General features: G+C 39.6%; 2 protein-coding genes and 2 long non-coding RNA genes across 4 annotated transcripts; all 4 read left to right on the top strand.

The window, feature by feature from the left end:
• On the top strand, positions 1 to 686 carry LOC137085201 (uncharacterized). The gene is made up of 3 exons (XR_010906926.1): positions 1 to 103; positions 268 to 510; positions 588 to 686. It is a non-coding gene; the product is annotated as an uncharacterized lncRNA (long non-coding RNA).
• Positions 687 to 1,339: 653 nt separating this feature from the next.
• Positions 1,340 to 2,804, top strand: LOC137085376 (uncharacterized). The gene is made up of 3 exons (XR_010906972.1): positions 1,340 to 1,455; positions 2,486 to 2,596; positions 2,689 to 2,804. It is a non-coding gene; the product is annotated as an uncharacterized lncRNA (long non-coding RNA).
• A 2,238-nt stretch (positions 2,805 to 5,042) lies between these two features.
• On the top strand, positions 5,043 to 15,012 carry LOC137084529 (multiple epidermal growth factor-like domains protein 11). Its single transcript, XM_067450805.1, has 23 exons — positions 5,043 to 5,082; positions 5,806 to 5,947; positions 6,016 to 6,139; positions 6,255 to 6,446; positions 6,563 to 6,700; positions 7,972 to 8,154; positions 8,421 to 8,615; positions 8,703 to 8,851; positions 8,978 to 9,146; positions 9,220 to 9,354; positions 9,796 to 9,948; positions 10,032 to 10,233; positions 10,329 to 10,454; positions 12,236 to 12,421; positions 12,515 to 12,586; positions 12,700 to 12,826; positions 12,913 to 13,046; positions 13,143 to 13,346; positions 13,867 to 14,016; positions 14,105 to 14,284; positions 14,368 to 14,484; positions 14,607 to 14,756; positions 14,849 to 15,012. Exons 1-23 carry the CDS (start codon positions 5,043 to 5,045, stop codon positions 15,010 to 15,012), a joined length of 3,432 nt encoding a protein of 1,143 aa, XP_067306906.1.
• Positions 15,013 to 16,455: 1,443 nt separating this feature from the next.
• LOC137084530 (platelet endothelial aggregation receptor 1) lies at positions 16,456 to 22,505 on the top strand. The gene is made up of 14 exons (XM_067450806.1): positions 16,456 to 16,465; positions 16,579 to 16,723; positions 16,804 to 17,015; positions 17,620 to 17,838; positions 18,374 to 18,480; positions 18,569 to 18,722; positions 18,815 to 18,914; positions 19,778 to 19,944; positions 20,123 to 20,356; positions 20,429 to 20,616; positions 21,614 to 21,722; positions 21,801 to 21,951; positions 22,058 to 22,197; positions 22,282 to 22,505. Exons 1-14 carry the CDS (start codon positions 16,456 to 16,458, stop codon positions 22,503 to 22,505), a joined length of 2,160 nt encoding a protein of 719 aa, XP_067306907.1.
• The last annotated feature ends 25 nt before the right edge of the window (positions 22,506 to 22,530 follow it).

The following is a 22,530-nucleotide window of genomic DNA, read 5'->3' on the forward strand; positions in this document are numbered from 1 at the left end:
GGCCCTGGAGAAGAACCAGACTTCAACCAGACGGAGTGCGTTGACTGTGCTGAAGGCTACTACTCCACTCTGTGCAGTGCTCAATGTCACCCGTGTCCCGCTGGTAAACATGGACTCCCATGTTTAATTCACATGCAATTGATGTCTTGCTTGCACCTGCTAAAGCCAAAATAAACACACACATCAAATGTCACAACAGGCACGCGCACTTACATGCACATAATTCCTTGTACAGCCCTATAAAGTATAATAAATTCTCTCTTTAAGGAAGCCACTGTCCCTATAAAAAGATGTCCGCACCTCTTCCTTGTCCCGTGGGCCATTATTCATACATGCCGGGCCAGACTGAGTGTAAAAAATGCAATGGTTCCTCAGCCTGCAGGAGTACACTGACTCCGGTCTGGTCAAGGGGACAGTCTCATCTTGGTCAGAGGTCAAGACAGCTTATCTCCTGTCCCCCTGGGACACACAGAGACGGAGAAAGATCAGACTGTGTTGTGTGTCCTGCAGGTGAGTCAGTATTTCAGGTTGGACTGCAGGCTTTTCACATTCAGTAATACAATTTGAGGGTTAATGTTTTTTTGCAGGACATTACTGTGTTGCAAATATTGCAATACAATGTCCAGAAGGAACTTATGGACCAAAGGAGGGGCTACAGAGAGAGAGGGACTGTGCAATCTGTCCTGCAGGTACTAATATTCATAATCAGTTTTCATTTTACCTGTGGGCCTAATTGCTAATGTCGCAAATAAGTAATATAGCATGGCATGACTGACTTTTACCATTCAACGACAAAAACCTTGCACTGTAAAAAAAAAAAAAAGTCTTCAATTTAACATTTTCTAGTGAGTGTTGGCCGATTTGAAATGAATTGATACATTCACAGAAATTCATTTCAGCCAACTAAAAAATTTAGATGTGATCAGTCACTGAAATATTTGATTTAGAGACCTGATTTTTTTTTTATACAGTGTGTGAGTAAAAAAGAATTGTTCCATTGCAACAGGTTTTTCACGCAAATTCGCTGCGTTGACCAACAGACTGTTGCTTAGTTTGAATGTGACTTATGTGTGAGCAATGCTTTGTTACATCACTACATGTTCAGACTGACATTCTGTCTGAAACACGCAAACGGACAAGTGACACAGAGAGACAAACGTCCCAGCCAATCAAATTCGAGGACTAGAACTAGATGTTGTATAGGCTATATAATGAATAATCTGAATGTGCATGATATAGCTGGAAAGATTTTGTACTTCCCAGGATTTTACTGTTTGGAAGGCAGCTCTCGGAGGCCGAGCTCTCAGTTTCTGTGCCCACAAGGGTATTACTGTGAGGAGGGCACGGGTGTGCCGCACGGGTCACCTTGTCCTGCTGGAACCGCTGGAGGACAACTGGGTCAGACAAGTAGAGCAGCTTGCAAGAGGTGTGCAGAGGGTCGCTACTGTCCTGCAGGTTAGGGCATGAACCACGTTTTTACACACACGCACGCACGCACGCACGCACGCACGCACACACACACACACGCACACACACACACACACACACACACACACACACACACACACACAAACACACACACACACACACACACACACACACACACACACACACACACACACACACACACACACACACACACACACACACACACACACACGAATGAATACTATACATTATCTTTTGTTTTTGGTTGTCATTAAATTATTTGTGATGAATTACTGGGTTTCCATAGAAATACTATTTTTGTAGAAACAGTCTAAATAGTGAAATGTTAAAAGAAAATGACAATACAATGTAACTTTTATTTCCTAAACCCCCATGAGCAAGTGCTGTTGAACCGTTTCCTGCCCTCAGCTGTTTCCTGACTGTAAAGCGCTGAGTGTGAGATGTGGGTCAGGAGTGCAGAGAAGATGGAAAAGTTGTTTGCATTGTTTTTCATCATACACTATAAAACAACACCATTTCTGTTTACATGAGTTATTATTGTACTACATTTAGATACAACTAAAAGGCAGTGAATTTAAGTGGTTTTTGCATCAGTACCTGATCTCTAGTCATAAAATTTGGTTACTTATTTAACCAATCGTGGCAATACACACATGTATTTAAACTGACTCATCAGGTTGAAAAGGTATCTATATTCCACCATGTAAATAGCGAATCCGCCATGGTGCAAACATTTTGAAACATTTGGCTTGTGAAGGGACTGGGAGATGAAACTGATTGGTTTATTGCAAGTTACAACAAAAACACACCGATTACTCATTAAGAGACTATGTAGGGACAACCATTTTACACCATGCTCCAGACATGCTGATCATTTCTCCCGTCGTTAAACTAGCAAAAGTGGATTTGTACATGCCCTGAGTGCACTTGTGCTGTGAGCTTTAGACCATGTGCATAGATTGTCAATGTCAACTTTTAAAAATATGCTATCCAAAAGCTAATAGACATTAACTAAAGCCACAACACTTGATTTTAGGCTCTGCGGGTCCTGGTTTGCTTTGTGCCCGTGGGAGGTACTGCCCAGCAGGGACGCTCAGTGAGATCTTATGCCCACAAGGGACCTTCACCCCACATCAGGGGGCGCTGAGTAAGATTTCTTTCTTAAAATCTTCAATCTCATTAAAGCAGATACATATAAATCTGCTGTTGGTTTTATATTTGTCTCTATTTTCATCATAGGTGTTAAGGACTGTTTAAAGTGTCCACCGGGCTTCTATTGTCCAGAAGGAACAAGTGACCCTATGCCTTGTCAGCCAGGCACCTTTAACCCTCTGGAAGGACAGGATGCTCTGGCAGACTGCAGGCCTTGCTACCCAGGCAAAGCATGCACACAAGTTGCACTGAAGTTTCCTGATGTGGATTGTATGCCAGGGTTAGTGTCACTTTTATTTGTTGTCAAACGTAAAATAGGCCAAGTCTGGTAAGTTTGGTAAGTCTAGGCCAGTCTGGTATGTTGGTTTTAGATGTTTTGGGCAGGTACTTGATTTAAAGGTCTGGTCAGTCTGGGAGATTAGGCTAATAAAAACTGGTTGAAAGCTGTTACTCAGGATTTGAATTTCAGCCATTTTTATATCTGCTTTCTGGCTAAAATATGTGTGTGTGTGTGTGCTTTTTTTTCAGGTTTGTGTGTCCACCAGGTTCTGCCCGACCAAATGACCCATCCAACGCTTGCCCTCCCGGGACCATTAGTAACCGCATAGACCTCACTGACCTCTCACAGTGCCAACAGTGTCCTGCACGTTATGCCTGTCTTAGAGGTGCCAGGCTAACTTCAGAGCTGAATGTCATGTACTTTATACATGTATAGGTTTTATTTACCTTTACCTTTAAACAATTGAACTATTTCCGCCTTTACAGGCACGGGTGGTGTCCAGAGGCCTCCACTTTTTTGCTTTCCTGGGCATTACTGTCCTGCAGGCAGCATGTTTCCCACTCAGCACAAGTGTCCCGCTGGTACCTGGAATGATCAAAGTGGACTGGAATCGGAGCACGAGTGCCGGCCATGCCCAAGAGGCTGGTACTGTTTAGCAGGAGTGGGCTCTCCCTCTGGAAGATGCAACTCTGGACACTACTGCCCTGAAGGTATAAAAAGTTTTGTAAAATATCTAAATGTCCCTCCACTCTGAAGAAAAACGTAAAATTAATTTTAAGTTTGGCCCGCAGTAACATCTGAATAGTGCCATATAAATGACAAAAACGTGTGTAATCAACAAAACAACTTGAATAATTCCAACTCCCACCATTTCTAGATTTAAAATCAATCGTGCACGAGGACCCTAGGTCACATGAGGGATACATTTCTGTCATTAATCACTTACCCTCATATTGTTCCAAACCCAACCTTCGTTCGTGATCTTCAGAACACAAATTAAGAAATTTGTGAGCTCACTGACCCCTCCATAGACCGATATTTAACTACCATTGTTCAAGGCCCAGCAAGGTAGTAAAGGCATTGTTAAAAAAGTTCATGTGACTGCAATCTTAATTTTATGAAGTGATGAGAATACTTTTTGTAGCCTGGCCCCGCCCTCCTACGTACTTCCGCTCAATTTTCATTTTCCTTCAGTACTACGTCTGGGACTGCGGTGTATTCTTAGGTTTTCTCCGAACAAATTTTTACCGGTCCAATCAGCGAACAGAGGGAATGGCTGAGAACGATGACGTTGATGTTGAGCGCTAGCTTGAGTTGTAGTTCACTAATGGCGGCAAAGAAAGATGAGAACGAAACCATTCATTCCGTTGTGACAACGCTGCTGAATATCCAGACGTTAAAGCCGGAGCAATAACAATCTTTGTTGAGGTTTGTTGAGGCCCTCCTCCCCAACAGGGAGAATTCGGGAAAAGTTTTTCATGATTTTCCAGCTCGCTCCGTTAGTGATGATGGAGTTGGCTGAAGCCCTATTCGGATGGTAATTGTTTCTCGTGGGGTCGGAAGGTATTGCCATCATTTAAGTTAAAGGGGCCGGGCTAGTCAGTTATTTTATAGCCGTCCGTCTCCCACCCACATAAAAAATCTCCGGCTGAGTTACCAACTGCTTTTGACAAACGCAAGGTCGTCTGGTGTTGTAATAGCTGTTGTAATAGCTGTCCGAGGAGTTTTCAAGAATATATCACTTCAAAATTCACTGTTTATAATAATTTTTGACCACTGCAGAGCACCGTACGGTTGCACTTTGCTGTTATTTTTCGATGCATTTCTAGACTTATATTTCTTTAAAATGCTGGCAAGTATTTTCAAGAGCAAAATATATCATCACCGCTCAAACAAATTAAAAATAAAAGCACATAAACATTTGAATTGGTCTGTTATTTATAGCAGCATTTTTTTATCATACCAAGCATGTGACATTTTATTTACAGCATGCAATCATGTTACGGACCACGTGAGCGGCGCGTTCCCGATCACAAAACTCTCCCCTCCTCTGTGAATAAATCACAATCCGAATGAGTTTTAGGTTTCATCATTGAGGTGGCCTGCACATTTATTTTGACGGATTTCCATGTATGAAACGTCACAACCAAACGTTAGCGGAATGGCAGATCCAATAGTTTTAAAACTTCAACTTCCTGGAAGTAAACACTTGTCAATTGAGAGTGGCCAGACTCTATGTACAAATGAAATATACGAGAGTCAGGCTATACTTTTTGTGCTCAAAAAAAGTCTGGACCAGTCTCCAGCGCAGTTTACATTGGCCAGCTCTGCATACGTCGTAGTTCTCACGTGAACACCACCGGCTGCCGTAGAACCACCAGCTGCACTATTTACTTAACTTAAACTGTGAGGAGACTGACACAAGCTAGAACAAAATTGTTGAATAAAGTCGTTGGTTTTGTTTGTTTTTCAGCACAAAAAGTATTCTCGTCGCCTCATAACATTGAGGTTGAACCATAGTGAACTGTAGTCACATGGACTATTTTAACAATGTTTTTATTATTTTTCTGGGCCTCGAAAGTGTTAATTAAATAGCTGCCTATGGCGAGGTCTTGGATTTCATCAGAAATATCTTCATTTGTGTTCCGAAGTTGAACGAATGTCTTACAGGTTTAGAACGACATGAAGTTAAGTAATTAATGACAGAATTTTCATTTTTGGTTAAACTCACGCTTTAACAATTGAAATGACTTCCTTGAAGCTAATGGACTTTTGGAGGGCCCTTTGAAACGGGATCCAGTTGTTTCATGATGGGATTCAGTTTGGAACCCCCCTACAAATGGTGTCTCTTTCCTAATGTGGCCTTCAAGGGCACAAAAAATCTGTTTGTACTTCGCCCATACTGTATGTGTGTATCTCTACAGGTACATTATATGGCTCACAGCATCCATGCCCTCCAGGCACCTACAGCACAAAGATGGGTAATGTTGGAAAAGAGGACTGCCTGGTCTGTCCAGAAGGCTATTACTGTAAGGAGGGTACATCCAAACCCACTTCCTGTCCACCGTGAGTAACAGTCCCATTGGCTGAAATAAAGCTGGGTTGACATGATTTGACTTTTCCTGTGTGTCCAGGGCAACATTTCGTCTGATAAAAGGGGGTCGGAAAGCAGAAGATTGTTCTGTGTGTCCTGCCGGCTACTTCTGTCCTCATCCGGCCACAATCAGTCCAAAAGTTTGTGGAACAGGAAGTTATTCTGTAAGCTGGACAGCTCATTGTAATCTAATGCATGTTGTCTACTATAACAAATAAATACACCATTTCATTTATCCATCTCCTTCTTTTCCGGCCTTCTCTTGCTCTTTTTCCTCAGGACGAGGGATCAAAGGAGTGTCTGCCATGTTTGCCGGGTCACTACTGCAGCGATGAGACCACCAGTGAGGAGGCCATGCTCCGAGTAATGGTCTGCCCGCCAGGTTTCCTCTGCTCACAGGGCATGGATCGAGAACCCCAGCGCTCAGCGGTATTCTGCCCAATGGGCTTTTACTGTCCTGGTGGAAGTGTTGTAAGTATCATTTCAAGGGTCAGAAACATTAGAACCATCGTCGATCATCATGTCAGATGATAAATGGCACGAAACATAGCAATTATTTTCTGTTCTATTATTTACGCCCTAATCAGGATCCTAATCCTGTTCCGTGCCCCAAAGGGACCTACAGTCGTCAGCCAGGTCTACGTGACCCTTCAGACTGCACAAAGTGTCCAGAGGGAAAATACTGCTACACAGAGAATCCCCAGGAAGAGCCCATTATTGAACCAGTATGGTTTAAACCTGTTTGTTGATTGTTTAGTCAATTAAAGGGATAATTTAATTTGACTAAATCCAGAGGCAGACAGTAGTGGACTATTTTTACTCACGTACATTTTTAAGTATATACTTTATCAGTGTTTTTCTTTCGAAAACTATTACTTCACTGCATTCCAAAGCATAATTTATAAGGTCATACTTTTTACTGCATTACATTTTATAAATAAAAGTTGTTGTTTCCTTACATTTAATACCTAATTACACTAAAAATGTAGTACTTTCTTACTTTTCTAAAACTTTGAATACTTTTACTTGAGTAAAAGTATACAGTACTACATTTTAATGTAAGTAATTATTGAATGATATTTAATATAAACTGTATTGCTGTAAAAAAAAAGTACAATATTATGTTTTGGAATGTTGTGTATTAAAAGTTTTCCAAAGAAGAACACTGATAATGTACATATACTTGAAAAACAAAATTACTTGGAAAGTAAAAATACTTCAATACTGTCTGCCTAAATCTCACTTCCACAAAAACAGATTCAGTATTGATATATAAAACAATGAAATGCAAACTCACAATATTACTCAAACCTGTAATAATTAAATATGTTAAATAATGCAAATATACTTTGACCTGGATTTGTAGACCGGGCTTAGATTAAAAAAAAGTTGCATTCAAACATGCAAACTGCTCAAACATGCAGTTTAGTCTGGGACTATGCTTAAGCCTTGACTTGAAACGGGTGTTTTTGTATTTAATATCACTTTATTAACCAATGTTTTTGCCGCAGATGTTTGAAGATTCAATTCAGCCATACTAATTTCTAAGGCTTGAGGCTTGAGGCTTAATCATTTCTCAGTGAAAGGTTCTTTACATTTTCCAAAAATATTACTTTTTTGTTTTGTTATTATAAATTATGTGTCCAGCCCAGGTGAGAAAAAGTAACACAAAAGTAACGTAACACATTACATTCCATGAAAAGTAACTCTCTTTTTTTTAGTTACTTTTTAAGTTACTTTTTTTAGGGAGCATTGCAATATAGTAATGGATTACTTTTAAAAGTAACTTTCCCTAACACTTTTCCAAAACCATTGACTTTCTTTTTATGTGGAATACAAAACAATTTATCTAGAAGAATGTCGAAGCTGCTCTTTTTGCATACAAAGTAACTGAATGGTAACCATGGCTGTGTAACGTTCCCACCCTCTTTCATTGTATGGATAAGAGTAGGATTTGTGTAAACTATCCCTTTAATATGGATATTATTCTTATCAGACAGGAAACTGTCCTGATGGATACTTTTGTCCTCTTGGTACCGGACATCCAAACTCGTTTCCATGCGAGTCGGGCTTCTTCAGGAATGACTCGTATGGACATGGAGGAGAAGCTTGTGTGGAATGTCCTCCTGGTCACTACTGTCCTACTATGGCCACACACACTCCTAGAGTCTGTCCACGGGTAAATGTAACTAAGAATGTTGACATGCCATACAATTTTTACTTCACAATGTCTAATACACTACCGTTAAAGAGTTTGGATGAGTAAGAGTTGTTTCTTCTGAAATAAATTAATATTTTTATTCAGCAAGGATGCATTAAAGTGATCAAAAGTGACAGTAAATGCATTTGTCATTTACTAAAAATGTGTAAATGCCGTTCTTGAACGGCTGCTCTAAATTCAGCTTGTATGTATCTAAAGAGCATTTCCTATGCATTAATTGTCAGGGTTTCTACTGTACTGAAAGAAGCTCAGTCCCAGAGCCATGTGAAGAAGGCACGTATGGATCCCGGCCAGCCCTGAGTAAAGCTTCACAGTGCACCCCATGTAGTGGGGGGAAATACTGCACAGGACTGGGAAAATCTGAGCCCACTGGGGACTGTGAAGGAGGATTCTATTGTAGACAGGGATCTAGAAGTCCAGTAAGATTATTACAAAGCAAAAACATTCATATTTTAATTTGCTTTTGATTATTTTAATATTTAAACTTTATTTTCTTACCTTGACAGATTCCTCCTGATGGCCGTAAAGGGGGAGTGTGTCCTGCCGGAAGTTTCTGCCCACCAGGTTCAGTTCACCCACAGCCGTGCCCTTCTGGAACATACAGTGACAGCACAGGTCTCCAACATGCAGAGCAGTGTATACGCTGTCCTCCAGGGTATGAATGCTAAACTGTCCATGTTATAAATAAATATTTAATTCTCTTTCTTTAAGGGAGAGTTTACCCAAAAATGTTGACAGAATTTAAAATTTCTAACCTTCTTAAATTTTGTTGCTCTCTCAGTTATTTTTGTTTAGGAACAAACTCGACATCCCCTTCTGGTCCGTGCTCTGCCGGGTATTACTGCAGTGGAGGTTCAGCCACACCAGTCCAACATGAAGCTGAGGAGGGACACTACTCTTTGGAAGGGGCTGTGAGGGCTGAACCGTGCCCGCTGGGAACTTTCCAACCAGTAAGCCACGTCGTTGGAGAATTTACACTAAGTAATATTTTAATTTCATTGAGCTCTACTATTTTTCCATCAGGGAAGAGGCTACAGCTCCTGCATTGAGTGTCAATCAGGGAGACTTTGCAACAGGACAGGCCTATCCCAGCAGCCCCTGTGCCCACCTGGACACTTTTGCCCTGCTGGCTCATTAATTGCTCACAAGTGCCCCCCTGTGAGTATGAAGTATGAAGACTAATTTTCCACCTAATATACAATAATGTATATTAAAAGTTTGGGGTCTGTAAGATTTTATAATGCTTTTGAAAGTAATTTTTGCTCACCAAGGCTATTTGATTACAAATACAGTAAAATGTAATATTGTGAACTATTATTACAATTTTAAATAACTGTTTTCTATTTTAATATACTGTAAGAAAATAAAAAAAATGGTCTCCAATTGAAAAATTTCTAGTGACTGATCACATCAAAAAAAAAAAAAAAAAAAAAAATTGGCCTAATTGATTTTCTGTAAATTTCATTGCATCAATTCACAGAAATTCAATTTGGCCAAGTGAAAAATTAAGATGTGATAAGTCACTAGAACATTTTCAATTGGAGACATTTTTTTTACAGTGTACATTTTAATTGTAATTTTCCTTTTCATTATATGAAGGGTACATACACAGCAGGTACAGGAGCAGAGGATCTACAGCACTGCGGCCCATGCGATGCTGGTCAGTACTGTCACTCTCCTGGACTAACTGCTCCTCAGGGACCTTGTGAGCCGGGTTTTTACTGCACTAGTGGATCCCACGTTGCCACTCCGGTAACAACATTCTGTCTGTCTGTCACACGTTAATCAGAGGGATTCATTTCAAGCTCAATGATCCACTCTTTTCTTTTTTACAGATTAGCTCTCGCTATGGTGACATATGCCCCATGGGTTATTACTGTCCAGCAGGCACCAGACACCCTCATGAGTACCCCTGTCCTCCTGGAACCTGGAGTAATGCACTGGGGTCCCAAACTGTGTCGTCCTGTTGGCTCTGCCCTGCTGGATTCTTCTGCAACAGCTCTGGCCTCATTCAGCCCACTGGGATATGCGCTCCAGGTACAAATTCATAATCTCAAATAAATAAATGAGTATTGTTTATGAAACTGACTGGAGATTTCCACTGTTCTGTCATATAGGGTTTTACTGTGCAGGTGGTGCTAAAACGGCCATGCCTGATGATGGGGTAACAGGAAACAGGTGTCCGGCACGGTATTACTGTCCACAGGGTTGTACATCCCCTCTACAATGCCCAGATGGAACACATTCAAATACCACGGGTATATTGTACATTTACATTACATACAGTACTTTACAGGTATAATTTTATACATTTTCCTGGACCTGAATACCTAGAGTTTATAACTAGATATATGTTGCTTAAAACATCCAACATTCCTTTTAATGGTGGTTTTAATGTATTTTGCAAAAATTTAAACTCCAATTAGCATGTTATGCATTCTATATGTAGTATAACAGAAAATTGGGATTAATGTGTTTAAAAATTATAGAACATCAAAAGTAGCATGTCAAAAGAGCTGTGATTTTTGAGGTTTGCATCCATCCACCAAGAACCACCTGAGTTATGCAATTGGTTCATCTTGTCTCTGGTGGAGTATAATACATTTTATGAAATTATAGTTCATCCAAAATCATAAGCTGTGTCCCAATTCACTGACTTATACTATGCCCTAAAAGTATACCGTTTTTGTGAGGAAAATGTGTAGTTTAGTAGGCAAGCTTTGTGACCGCTGTGTCAGGTTACGTGCATCCTGTCACTGTTTAAAATGCCCTGTCAATCATCTTGTCACACTTAAAACCCTCCACATTCAATATCGTATCAGAGAGAAATGTTGTAGCATGTTGATCTGCCAGTCATAGGTCTTTCATGTGTTTGCATAATGATGCATTTTAAAGATAAAGACAAACACATATCTTTTATTAAAAGAGTTCACAGTGTTGTTGCAGATGAAATATAATAAAGATAACAATGAATAATTATCTTTAAGTCAGGTTAGATACTGATTATTAATCACCCAATCCTGTTTATCTAAACCTCTACTTGACCATTGGTCTAGCACATTTGCCGTTTTTGTAGTTTTTTAACAATGTGTTTGCGGTTCTAATTCAATCCTTGTCTAACGTGCAATGGGTTGTGGGCAATAATAGCCGTTCTGCATGGACCTGCCCTTTAGATTCTAACCGGAAAATGTAGACCTTCCGGGTATCTTTGGAATACTCATTTCAACATACTACGATCTGGATGCACTAATTCTATTTTCAAACAATATTTAGAATGGATAGTATGTAAATTTGGCCATATCTAGATTATGTAATTTACTAGTGCAGTACATACTTCTTCACAGTGTTATTTGTAAGATGCCGCACAGTAATCCTGATTTCGCATTATTGATACACCATCAGATTACAAATAACATTGACTCTGTGCCTCAAACCCTAGTACTTTAAGTATACATCCAAGCATGCTTTTTGGGTTAACACAACCCGTTGTATTATCCAAGGGGATTCATTTTGTGCTCTTAGAAACAATTTTATGATGTATCCAAAAAACTCTGAAGTATGTACTTTACCAATGGCTGCGCAGTACATACTTTTCATACTTACTATGCAAATTGTGATACGTCACAGTGTCATTTGTTCTCTGATTGTCTACAAGAATGCAAGATTAGGATAGTTTGTGTCAGACTAGTACATTAAAAACATGTTATTATTAACTAAAACTAAAACTAACCCACAATCCCATAATTTATAATAGAGGATTAGTTTATGATCTTCTTTTTTATGATTATGATGTTATAGTGTAACCAAAAAAGTTGTACTTTACCATCGCCAGTGCAATACATACTTTTCATACTTTCATACATACCAGGCAAATTGGGATTCATATTATTATTTATAATAAAATTTATCATAAACATCTCTTTGCATCTTGTCTGTTCTTAGCGTTCAGCTTATACACATGTCAACTCATTCACAATGTCAACTCAAAGCATAATAAAGTAAGTTGTGATCATTATATTGTTAATGTGTGTGAACGCAGGTGCTGCAGAATGCAGTGACTGTCCCACTGGATGGCTGTGTCTGGAGGGGGAGGAGCTCCAGTTGTGTCCAGAAGGACATTACTGTCTGGGGGGCACAGTGGAGGACATCCTCCCTTGCCCTCCAGGCACATACAGCCCTAAAGCAGGACAAAGCCAAGTAGAGCAGTGTTTACTGTGCTCAGCTGGTGAGAGCAGTGCCCCTGCTTTACTTACACCTTTGGCAGTTTTAATAGCATTGGTGTAGTATTATGTTCATCATACACACCTATCATTTTAAGGAATGTACTGTGAAGACTGGGGACTAGTTGAACCTACTGGTCCCTGTCAGGCTGGGTATTTTTGCCTTGCAGGTATGTCCAATTATATACATTTTGCTTTTTAATAATTAGTGTCCTCATTCTGTTGATTTGGATCATGACATCTAAGCAGTTGTGGTTTATGTGCTTTCTCTTGACTTTCGCAGGCATAAACTTCAAGAATCCTGATGCAAATATTAGCACAGGGGTGGGTGGGCCGTGTCCTGTGGGTCATTATTGTCCTGAGGGCACCAGCATTCCTTTACCCTGCCCGCTTGGCACCTTTTCAAACAGGTACCTAACCTTTTAGAGACAAATGGTCATACCATACCATTATGAGTTAATGAACAGATGAACAGATTGATTTTTTGCCTTTATAGTCTTTATATCACTAAGAAATCGAGGTGCATTGTGTGTCCTGCTGGGCAATTTTGCGGTTCGGTGGGCTTGAGTAGACCATCTGGACCCTGCCAGGAGGAATTTTACTGCCCTGCTGGGGCATCGTCATCCACTGGTGCGACCATGCAAGCATTTTTGTTCATTTGATGTCGTCATTAGCTTAATGTCTGATTGTATTCTTCTATTGACTGTGGTGTTACTGTTGGTACAGGTTCTGATTCTGAAGGTGGTCTCTGTCCTCAAGCGCACTTCTGTCCCACTGGCAGTGCCGTGCCTGTTCCCTGCCCTGCGGGCACTTACACAAACCTGACAGGACAGATTAAGTGCAGTCCCTGCCATGCTGGATACTACTGCCCAGAGAGTACCAGCAAATACACTCTGTACCCCTGCCCTCCTGGATTCTACTGCCCTGATGGTAAGAGACAGAATGAAATATAAACTATTGCTTTCAAAAATTATTCTAACGAGTATTAGTAAAATTTTATTAGCCGTTAAAACAAATTCATCAGATAAGGCCAATATTAAATATGGGTGCAACATTTATCGATACCATAAGACAATATATATTATTGTGTGTGTGTGTGTGTGTATGTGTAGTAATCCCTACATTATGGGGACAAAATGTCCCCACAAAGATGGCAATATCTGAAATCCTTGTCCATGTGGGGACATTTTTTGTCCCCATGAGGAAAACATATTAGAAATCATACAGAAGGGAGTTTTTTTGAGAAAGTAAAAAATGCAGAATGTTTCCTGTGATGGGTAGGTTTAAGGGTTTAAGATTGAATCTTGTGGAACTGGCAGATTTTTTCTTATGTTTAAAACAATTGACAAAAAGATTAATAAATAAAATCTGACTGCCTCACTAGACAAAATCCCCTTTTCATCAAAGAAACCACACTTCAATATTATGCAGTGCTGGTCTTTGTTTACAGGAACAAAGCATGCCACCCAGTTCCCCTGCCCACGAGGCTATTACAACCCCGAGCCGATGACCCACAGCCTGGACAGCTGCTTGCCTTGTCCTCCAGGCCACTACTGTGAGAAAGAGCGCCTGTCCGCTGTGTCTGGGAAATGTAAAGCTGGTTAGTACATCACCTGAATGAGACTGAATATTTGTTTCACTAAATATTGAACTCATTCGGAATTTTAACTAATGAATTCCTCACACAGGATGGTTCTGTGTATCTGCTGCTTGGAACGCTCAGCCCTTTGACCTGGACAACTACACTAACGCTAACTGCCTATGCCCTGCTTCCTCCACCGGGGGCCGATGCCAGGAGGGGTTTTACTGTCCATCAGGGACCTCTGAGCCTCTGTCTTGCCCTCCAGGAGCTTTCTGCAATGCAACCGGTGCGTAATCACCAGATACAAAGCAATGACTTTCCTGTGTGCTTTTGTAAAACTGTTTGTTTTTTCCTGACCTTCTGAAACAGGTCTAGCCCTGCCGAGTGGACCGTGCTCTCCGGGGTATTACTGCACGAGAGAAGCCACATCCTCCAGGCCTATAGATGGCTTTACAGGCAACATCTGTCCTCCAGGGACTTACTGTGGTAAGTATTGGGTTATTCAGATGTAGCTGATTTATGTCACTTAAACCAGCCTTAATTGAGATGTTCCAAAATATATTTTAGTAAAGAATATCGTAAGTAAGAGTCACGTATTTTTATCCTAGACGAGGGCTCCAGTGTACCACAGCCATGTCCAGCAGGGACTTTCTCCCCAGCAGCGGGCCTTGTGAGAAAGGACGAGTGTCATCCCTGTAGAGCGGGATACTACTGTGCTAGCATGGGCCTTCAGGCTCCTACTGCCCCCTGCAGGCAGGGTGAGAACAGAGACCGGCACTGCTCTAAACCCAGACTAGTAAGGTGCCGTTTAAACAATTTCTAAATCTTGTCCTTGTCCTTTTTTCGGTAGGCTACTGGTGCCCGCCTGGTCAGACAGATGACCTAGCTCTGCCGTGTCTGGTCGGTCATTACTGTCCCCTAGGAAGCCCTGTCCCAATTTTTTGTCCCACTGGGACATATCAGGACAAGCAGAAGCAGGCGAACTGTACAATCTGTAAATCAGGCAAGCTGTAGTTATCTAAAGCAAACTGACACACTCCCACATTTCTATTTCTGAAATTCATACTGAATCTTGGATCCTGTTTTTTTTCTTCTTCTCCTACACCAGGTTTTTATTGCGATGCAACATTTGGGACTGCAAATATGTCTGTTCTGCAGCCTTGTCCAAAGGGACATTACTGTCCTGAAGGAACTGGTATTGCCAAACAATTTCCATGCCCTGTCGGCACCTATAACCCCCGTGAGGTCATGAACAGTCAAAGTGACTGTTTGTTGTGTCCGTCAGGACATTACTGTCCAGATGTTGGACTTGAAGAACCTACAGGTGATTGATGACATTTCAGTAAAACATAGTATTATCACAATATATTGCCCCATATTTTCGCTTTATAAGCCATGTGTCCATTATAAATAATGCTTATTTGTAGGACTGTGTTTGGCTGGTTTCTGGTGCAGAGAGGGCTCCCATTCACCAAGTCCTGTGGATGGCTCAACGGGGGCCCCATGCCCAGCTGGTCACTACTGTCCTAAAGGTGTTTTAGATTTTTCAGCTACTAAAATTTGTCTTTATCTGTCTCAACGGGATAGTTCACCCAAAAATGAAAATTCTTTCATCATTTACTCACACTCATATTGTTCCAAACCTGTATGAGTTTCTTTCTTCGGCTGAACACAAAAGAATATATTTTGAAGATTGTTTGTAACAAAACAGATAGAACAACCATTCACTACCAAAGTTTTTTTTCTTCCTACTATGCTAGTGAATGGTTGCTCTATCTGCTTGGTTACAAAAATGTTGTGTTCAGCAGAAGAAAGAAACTCATACAGGTTTGGAACAACTTGAGGGTGATTAAATTATGACAGAATTTTCATTTTGGGGTGAACTAATATATATTTCTTAATTTGCTAAATTTATCACTAAATAACATATTTTGTCTACATAAATTTAAAAAAACCCACTTGAAACAAATTATTTAATAGTTGTAAATTCTACAAGTAAATTTAGATATCACAACATAATGTACAGTATTAAAAAATGGAAATTTATTTTGAGATAAAGACATTGTCTAATGAATGATACATACATGATATATTGTATTTGCTGTTTATCTAATTCTTTTTTAATTATTATCTTTATTAGATAGCTGTACTATATATTAGATACACTATAGCCATTTTTGAAAATGTGTTTTTTGTGTGTCTGATTATTGTCACAGGTACAATGTACCTTAAGTTATTTTACAGTGTCATTTATATTGTAGTCAATTTGCCGTAGACAAATGTATATTTTTGTTTGTATTTTAATGCTTTTTTTTACATCTTGGCCAGGGGACTACAGATGAAAAATAGCCTTTTGGCTAATTCTGGCTTTTTTAACCATGTTTGTCCATGTGTTTTATGAAATTGCACTGTCCCCTTTTACATAAACCATTAAATCAAAATCAAATCAAATCAGATATGACAGCATGTAAAGAACTATAAAACATGTTATACTGATATAACTGAACTTATGTTATATACTACTGACTTGAATTAATTCATACAATTGTTTGAAAGGTCTCCCTGTTTGTGTTACTATAGGCACTGGCAGTCCTATGCCCTGTCCAGTGGGAACATGGTCAAATAGTACAGGACTAAGGAGTGCTGAGGAGTGCCAATCATGTCCTGGAGGGTTTTACTGTGCCTCTTCTGGTCTAAATGAACCAAGTGGACTCTGTTCTGATGGGTATGCACCAAAAAATATTTAAATTACAAACGCAACACAGATGCCCAGTTTAACCTATGCCATCATGTCTCCCCCAAAAGGTTTTATTGTGATGAGAAAGCTGAGACTCCCACTCCCACTGATGGGGTCTCCGGCCACATCTGTCCAGAGGGACATTACTGTCCTCCAGGAACCACTCACCCTGTTCCTTGTGATCCTGGGACTTTTGTAACCGTCACTCAAGCCTCTCGGTGCTGGCCTTGCACAGCTGGCTGGTACTGTGTGGATGGAGCCCGGCTGCTGTGCCCAGCTGGTTGGTGCTTTGGTCTCTCGTTGGCTATGTTCGGAATGGAGTACTAGTTTACTGCTTACTCGATGCTGCACAGTATATACTGCCTACAGTTTTACAAAAGTACGTGCAACAGTATGCATTATGCAACTGTTCATGTTTAAAACAGTAGTGTGCTACATTGCTGTCCTCATCACATTGCTTATTTAGTTCTTTGCTAGGCATCCAGTTATCATTCTGTAAATAATAATTGTTATTGCGCATTAATTATGTTTTGTCTAAAAGTAACTTAAAATAAGTTATTATTTTTTAATAATACATTTCTCTTTCTTTCAACATAGCTTATATGACTTTCAGGTTCAGTTCTGTTTTATACATTAAAATATTTACTATACTATAATCTACACTATACTATAGTATGCTATTCCGAACATATCCATTATATGATACTGCTAGAATAGTTGTAAAAGTCGTGTCAATGGATTACTTCCTAAGTCTTAAGTCCAAGAAACTCAATTAAATTGCAAACAGCACCACACAGTGGAGAAAGACAATACACAAACATGCTGACTAATTTGACCCAAATCTAGCAATCATTTTTAAGCTGTTATCTGTTGTCTACCTATAGGTTTCTATTGTCCTGAAGGCACAGGGTATGGCTGGAGGCCTTGTCCAGCAGGGACATACAGTCCTGACTCTGGTTTGAGTGTCCTCTCCGAGTGCAGGGAATGTGATGGAGGACACTACTGCTCTCTTCAGAACTCCACCTCTGTCACGGGAGAATGCTCTGAGGGATATTACTGTGTGCATGGGAATATCTCACCTCAACCTCACAAACAGTCTGCAGGTAGCTGGGTTTACATCCACAGATTTTGAGAATTATTCCATAAACAGTTCTAAATAAAAGATGTGAATACAGTATTTAATTTTTTATAATTAAATATATAAAACTACATTTATATTTATTTTAAATAAATAAAAAATGTCTGGAAACACGTTTTAAGAAAGCAACATAAAAAATTGTTTGCTTAATATAAATATATTATAACATTATATATTGGATTAAATAATAGGCCTGTATTTATATCATTTAAAAAATATCATAATTTTTTTTACACAAACACATGTTTTTTTTGCATTTTTACATAATTTAATATGTTTATAAATCCATTTACATTGTGATGAGAGCTGACTGGTCCCCACAATGTAGGTGATCTCAGGTTTATATTACATTGTAGGGACATTTGTAATATAAACAATGTAATATAAAGTACACACACACACACACACACACACACACACACACATACAGATATATATATATATATATATATATATATATATATATATATATATATATATATATACTTTTGTCCCCCAAGGAGCTGGAGGACCTTGTCCTGCGGGTTACTTTTGCCCACAAGGCACCACTCAACCTCAGCCTTGTCCAGAAGGCACTTTCAATAATAAAACCAAACTGGTCAAAGTGGTAAGAAGAATTTTTTAATTGATATTAAAACTGCAACAGCATGAGACCACCAAGTCCTGTAAGGACCATGGATACCCTTCTCTTATAGGACGAGTGTTTGTCATGTTCTGCTGGTCATTATTGTGACATATCTGGGCTGACTTCACCCAGCGGAGAATGCTGGGAAGGTTTTTACTGCAAACAGGGAGCCGTACTCCCCAACAGCCCAATCAGTGATCACAGAGGAGGACCGTGTCCGACAGGTAAATGACAGATCCCCAATTCAGGGCAGATTAAAAACGCCCACCTTCCCCTGAAACCGGCCCACCTCATCCTGTTTTCTGCTCCCGCGCAGGTTATTTTTGCTCTAGAGGCTCCAGCGCTCCTCAAGCCTGTCCAGAAGGATCTATCAGCATTAGAGAGAGACAGGACAGCTGCAGCCTGTGTCCCCAGGGGTAGATACACTTATACATATACAAAAAATGTTTAACATTTAAAGGTGAAGTGTATCATATTTTTCATATAATTTTTTCAGTTTGAAATTAGTTTATACTATCTGCTGGAAGTATGACATTTGAAGATGAATTCTCCCGAAACTGGTATTTTCAAAACGTCACAAGCCTAACACAGTTACTTTGACGCAACTAATAGAATGCATCCGTCGGTTTTCAGAAGTAAAAATCCCATGAATGTTCTCAATAGGCGATAAGATTTTGAATGATAACTAGAAAGAATAGCTACAAGGTTATTAACAGAGGGTATATGTTCTATTTTTCAATCCATCATCCCACATGATTTAAATGTAAATAATTACGCTTCACTTCCTGGTAAAAACTACATTACCCATAATTCTGCAAATACAATTATAGTTTTATATTTCTAGATTTTGGTCAGCTGTGTTGTTTGCAATGCTTCATGGGATTGTAGTTCTTTTCCTCATTTAACCCATTAAGTGCACAGCCTTCTTTGTCTTTTTGTCTAGTCTTTAAATGCTTTTTTTTTTTGCTTCAAATCAAAGTTTGTAATGTTATGATTAACCTCGTAGCTGGTTGATCTAGTTCATGGCTTATAACTCTTTAATTAAGAAATTTTTAAAATCCCTATGGAAAAATTAATCAAGAACACTGGAAAAGCAAAGTTGCACTATTGTGAGTTTTGGGGAGGGGCTATTTATTTGATTGTCCAATAGCAGACAATGGAGTGTTCAGGAAGCCTGTCGTTTATTTTGCATTCTGTTTGGTGGAGCTAGTATTGCAAAAATGACATACTTTATCTTAAAGTCATTCATTGTAAAGTAAATATCTCTTTTAATTTACAGTTACTACTGTCCTGCTAATGGTTCCTCTTCTGAGGGAATTGAATGCCCTGTAGGCCATTATTGCCCTACAGGCACCCATCTACAAAATCAGCACCCCTGTCCTGCAGGGACTATTAATCCACATACAAGGATGACCAGCCTGGAAGACTGTTTACCCTGCCCTCCAGGTACCATTTCTACTATTGAGTCATTTCTCAGAGTTACGCATCTCTTATTCTCAGAGGGTCACGATGCCCTATTTCTTCTCAGCGTTTGAGTAATACCATTTTCAGTTGCAGCCCCTTGTGCTTTCAGCATCTGTCAAAACTCAGCTGTGAAATTGCATACAAACTTTTCACCCGGCAGGTTTCTTCTGCGAGTCTCCTGGACAGAGTGTTGTGTCTGGACCATGTGCAGCTGGACACTTTTGTCTTTTAGGAGCCACGTCCCCCACACCTGGGAATGGTGGGACAGGTGGTAAATGTCCTCAAGGACACTACTGTCCCGTAGGTTCCTCATCCCCTGAGCCTTGTCCACCAGGCCGCTATAGCAACAGCAGCCGGAACACTAAGCTGTCTGACTGTCTGCCCTGCCCTCCAGGTCAGTGCTCCTCTTTTGGAGACTTCAGATTTCCTTTTCGTTTCTACTGATTTATAAACATTTTCTTTGTAGGATCTGCTTGTTCCAGTAGGGGTCTCTCCTCCCCTTCTCATGTGTGCCAGATTGGCTACTACTGCCCACAGGGTCAAAATTCCAGTCAGCCTGCCAACTACATTTGCTCACCTGGACATATGTGTCCACCTGGCAGCCCTGCCAAGATCCCCTGCCCCCTTGGGACTTTCCAGAACCTCCATGGGCAGGTTAGTTCAGAGAGAGGCATGATTGTTTAATGCCCTATTAAAATTATGTAAAATAAAAAGGTGTTTCTTCAGCATTTCCACTAGTGTTGTTATTAAGTTAAACTGAAACCATTAAAAAAAATTAATTGGAATAGAGCTGAGATAAAATATAAATATTAGAAGAATCAAAATGAGAAGTGCTGCCTTGGCAACTAACTGAAATAAAGTTTAAGTTGAAAAAAAGTAAAATTACAATAACTACAAATAAAACTGAATTGAAAATTAATTAAAACTAAGCAGAAATTTCAAAAGCACATAACAAATTACTTATAATAATTACTTATACTTAAAAAATATAATTAAAATATTAATAAATACAATAATAGAATATACAAAAACAAAACTTTCAATGATAAATTGCGTTTAATTATGTTTCTGCAAAAATTAAAATGAACAATATTTAAATAAAAATTCCAGACATGGTATATTTCCATATGCACAGAATTATTATTTTTTGCCATAATTAAAAAAAATCAGCTTGATTTTTTTTTTTTGTTCACCATGTCCCATGTCTCATGTTTCTTGATTATAATTTTTTTGAGTTAAAAAAATAACTTAATAACTTTAAAAAAAAAAATCCAATGCTTTCATTATGTTTCAGTCATTTAAACATTTCAAACATTTTAAAATGGATAAATATTAAAATGATTTCACTTCATTTAACTTAATATAGTATTTCATATATAATGTATCATTTGTATTATGGGATTTCATATTTTAAGATTAAAAGCATAAGTTTGGAGCAAGTGAAACAATAAAATCTATATACTGTATAAAAATTTGTGATGAAGACATTGTAAAAATTTAGACCAAGACCTTTTTTAGTGTGATCTTCACATAACAAAAAGGGGGAAAAAACAACCCCTGGGAGTCTGGGACATAAATGATGATGAAGGAACACCCAAAAGCCTAAAATGAAAGCTTAAAGATAAATACTTTGTCTCCTTCACATCCATAGGAAGAATGTTCTCTGTGTCCAGCTGGGTATTTTTGTGCTGGTTCAGACACAGTAACAGAAGGAACCTCTATACCTGTGCCATGTCCTAGGGGATATTACTGTCCTCCAGGTACTGACAAAATTACTCTTGAGGACAAGATGATGACACTTGAACACTTTTTTACTCTATACTTTGTATTTTGAACAGGCTCAGAGTCCGGTGTGAGTTTCCCCTGCCCTGTGGGCACTTTCAATGGTCATTTAGGCCTGTACAGCAAGGATCAGTGTGTCCCCTGCTCCCCTGGTAAATACTGCAGCTCCTCTGGCCTAGAAACCCCTACGGGCAACTGTTCTCCTGGGTGAGTGAGTTTATTAGCCAGCTCAGCTCCCGAAATGTCCACTTTATTGAATGTCCTGTTCAATAATATAGGCCTGTTTTTTATGATAATATTTTGGATTTTGCAGTTATGTGTGTATCCAGGGTGCCTCGCTCCCGCAGCCAGTTGGAAATCCCACGGGAGGAAGGTGCACAGCTGGCTTCTTTTGCCCACCCGGTGCCAGCCATATGGAGCCCTGTCCTCTGGGCACATTTGGCTCATTAGAAGGTCTTATTCCAGCATATGTAGCATACTTACGTTGTTCAATATGGATAAGAATGAATGAAAATAACACTGTGGGTGTTTGAATAGGAGCTGCATCTGTAGAGATGTGTCATTCGTGCACACCAGGACAGTACTGTGCAGAAGCCGGGCTGAGTTCACCCTCTGGGCCCTGTAGTCCAGGATACTACTGTATTGAAGGATCACACACCCCTATGCCATCTCAGTACTACAACAACACAGGTCATTTTCTCCACTTACTGCAGTGTTTGATCACGGTAATGAGTCTAAGCATTGCAGTGGTAATTAGTTGAATTTGTTTCAGATGGTGAAATACTT

Source organism: Pseudorasbora parva, chromosome 8 (genome assembly GCF_024679245.1).
Source record: "Pseudorasbora parva isolate DD20220531a chromosome 8, ASM2467924v1, whole genome shotgun sequence".
In the NCBI taxonomy this organism is placed as follows: domain Eukaryota; kingdom Metazoa; phylum Chordata; class Actinopteri; order Cypriniformes; family Gobionidae; genus Pseudorasbora; species Pseudorasbora parva.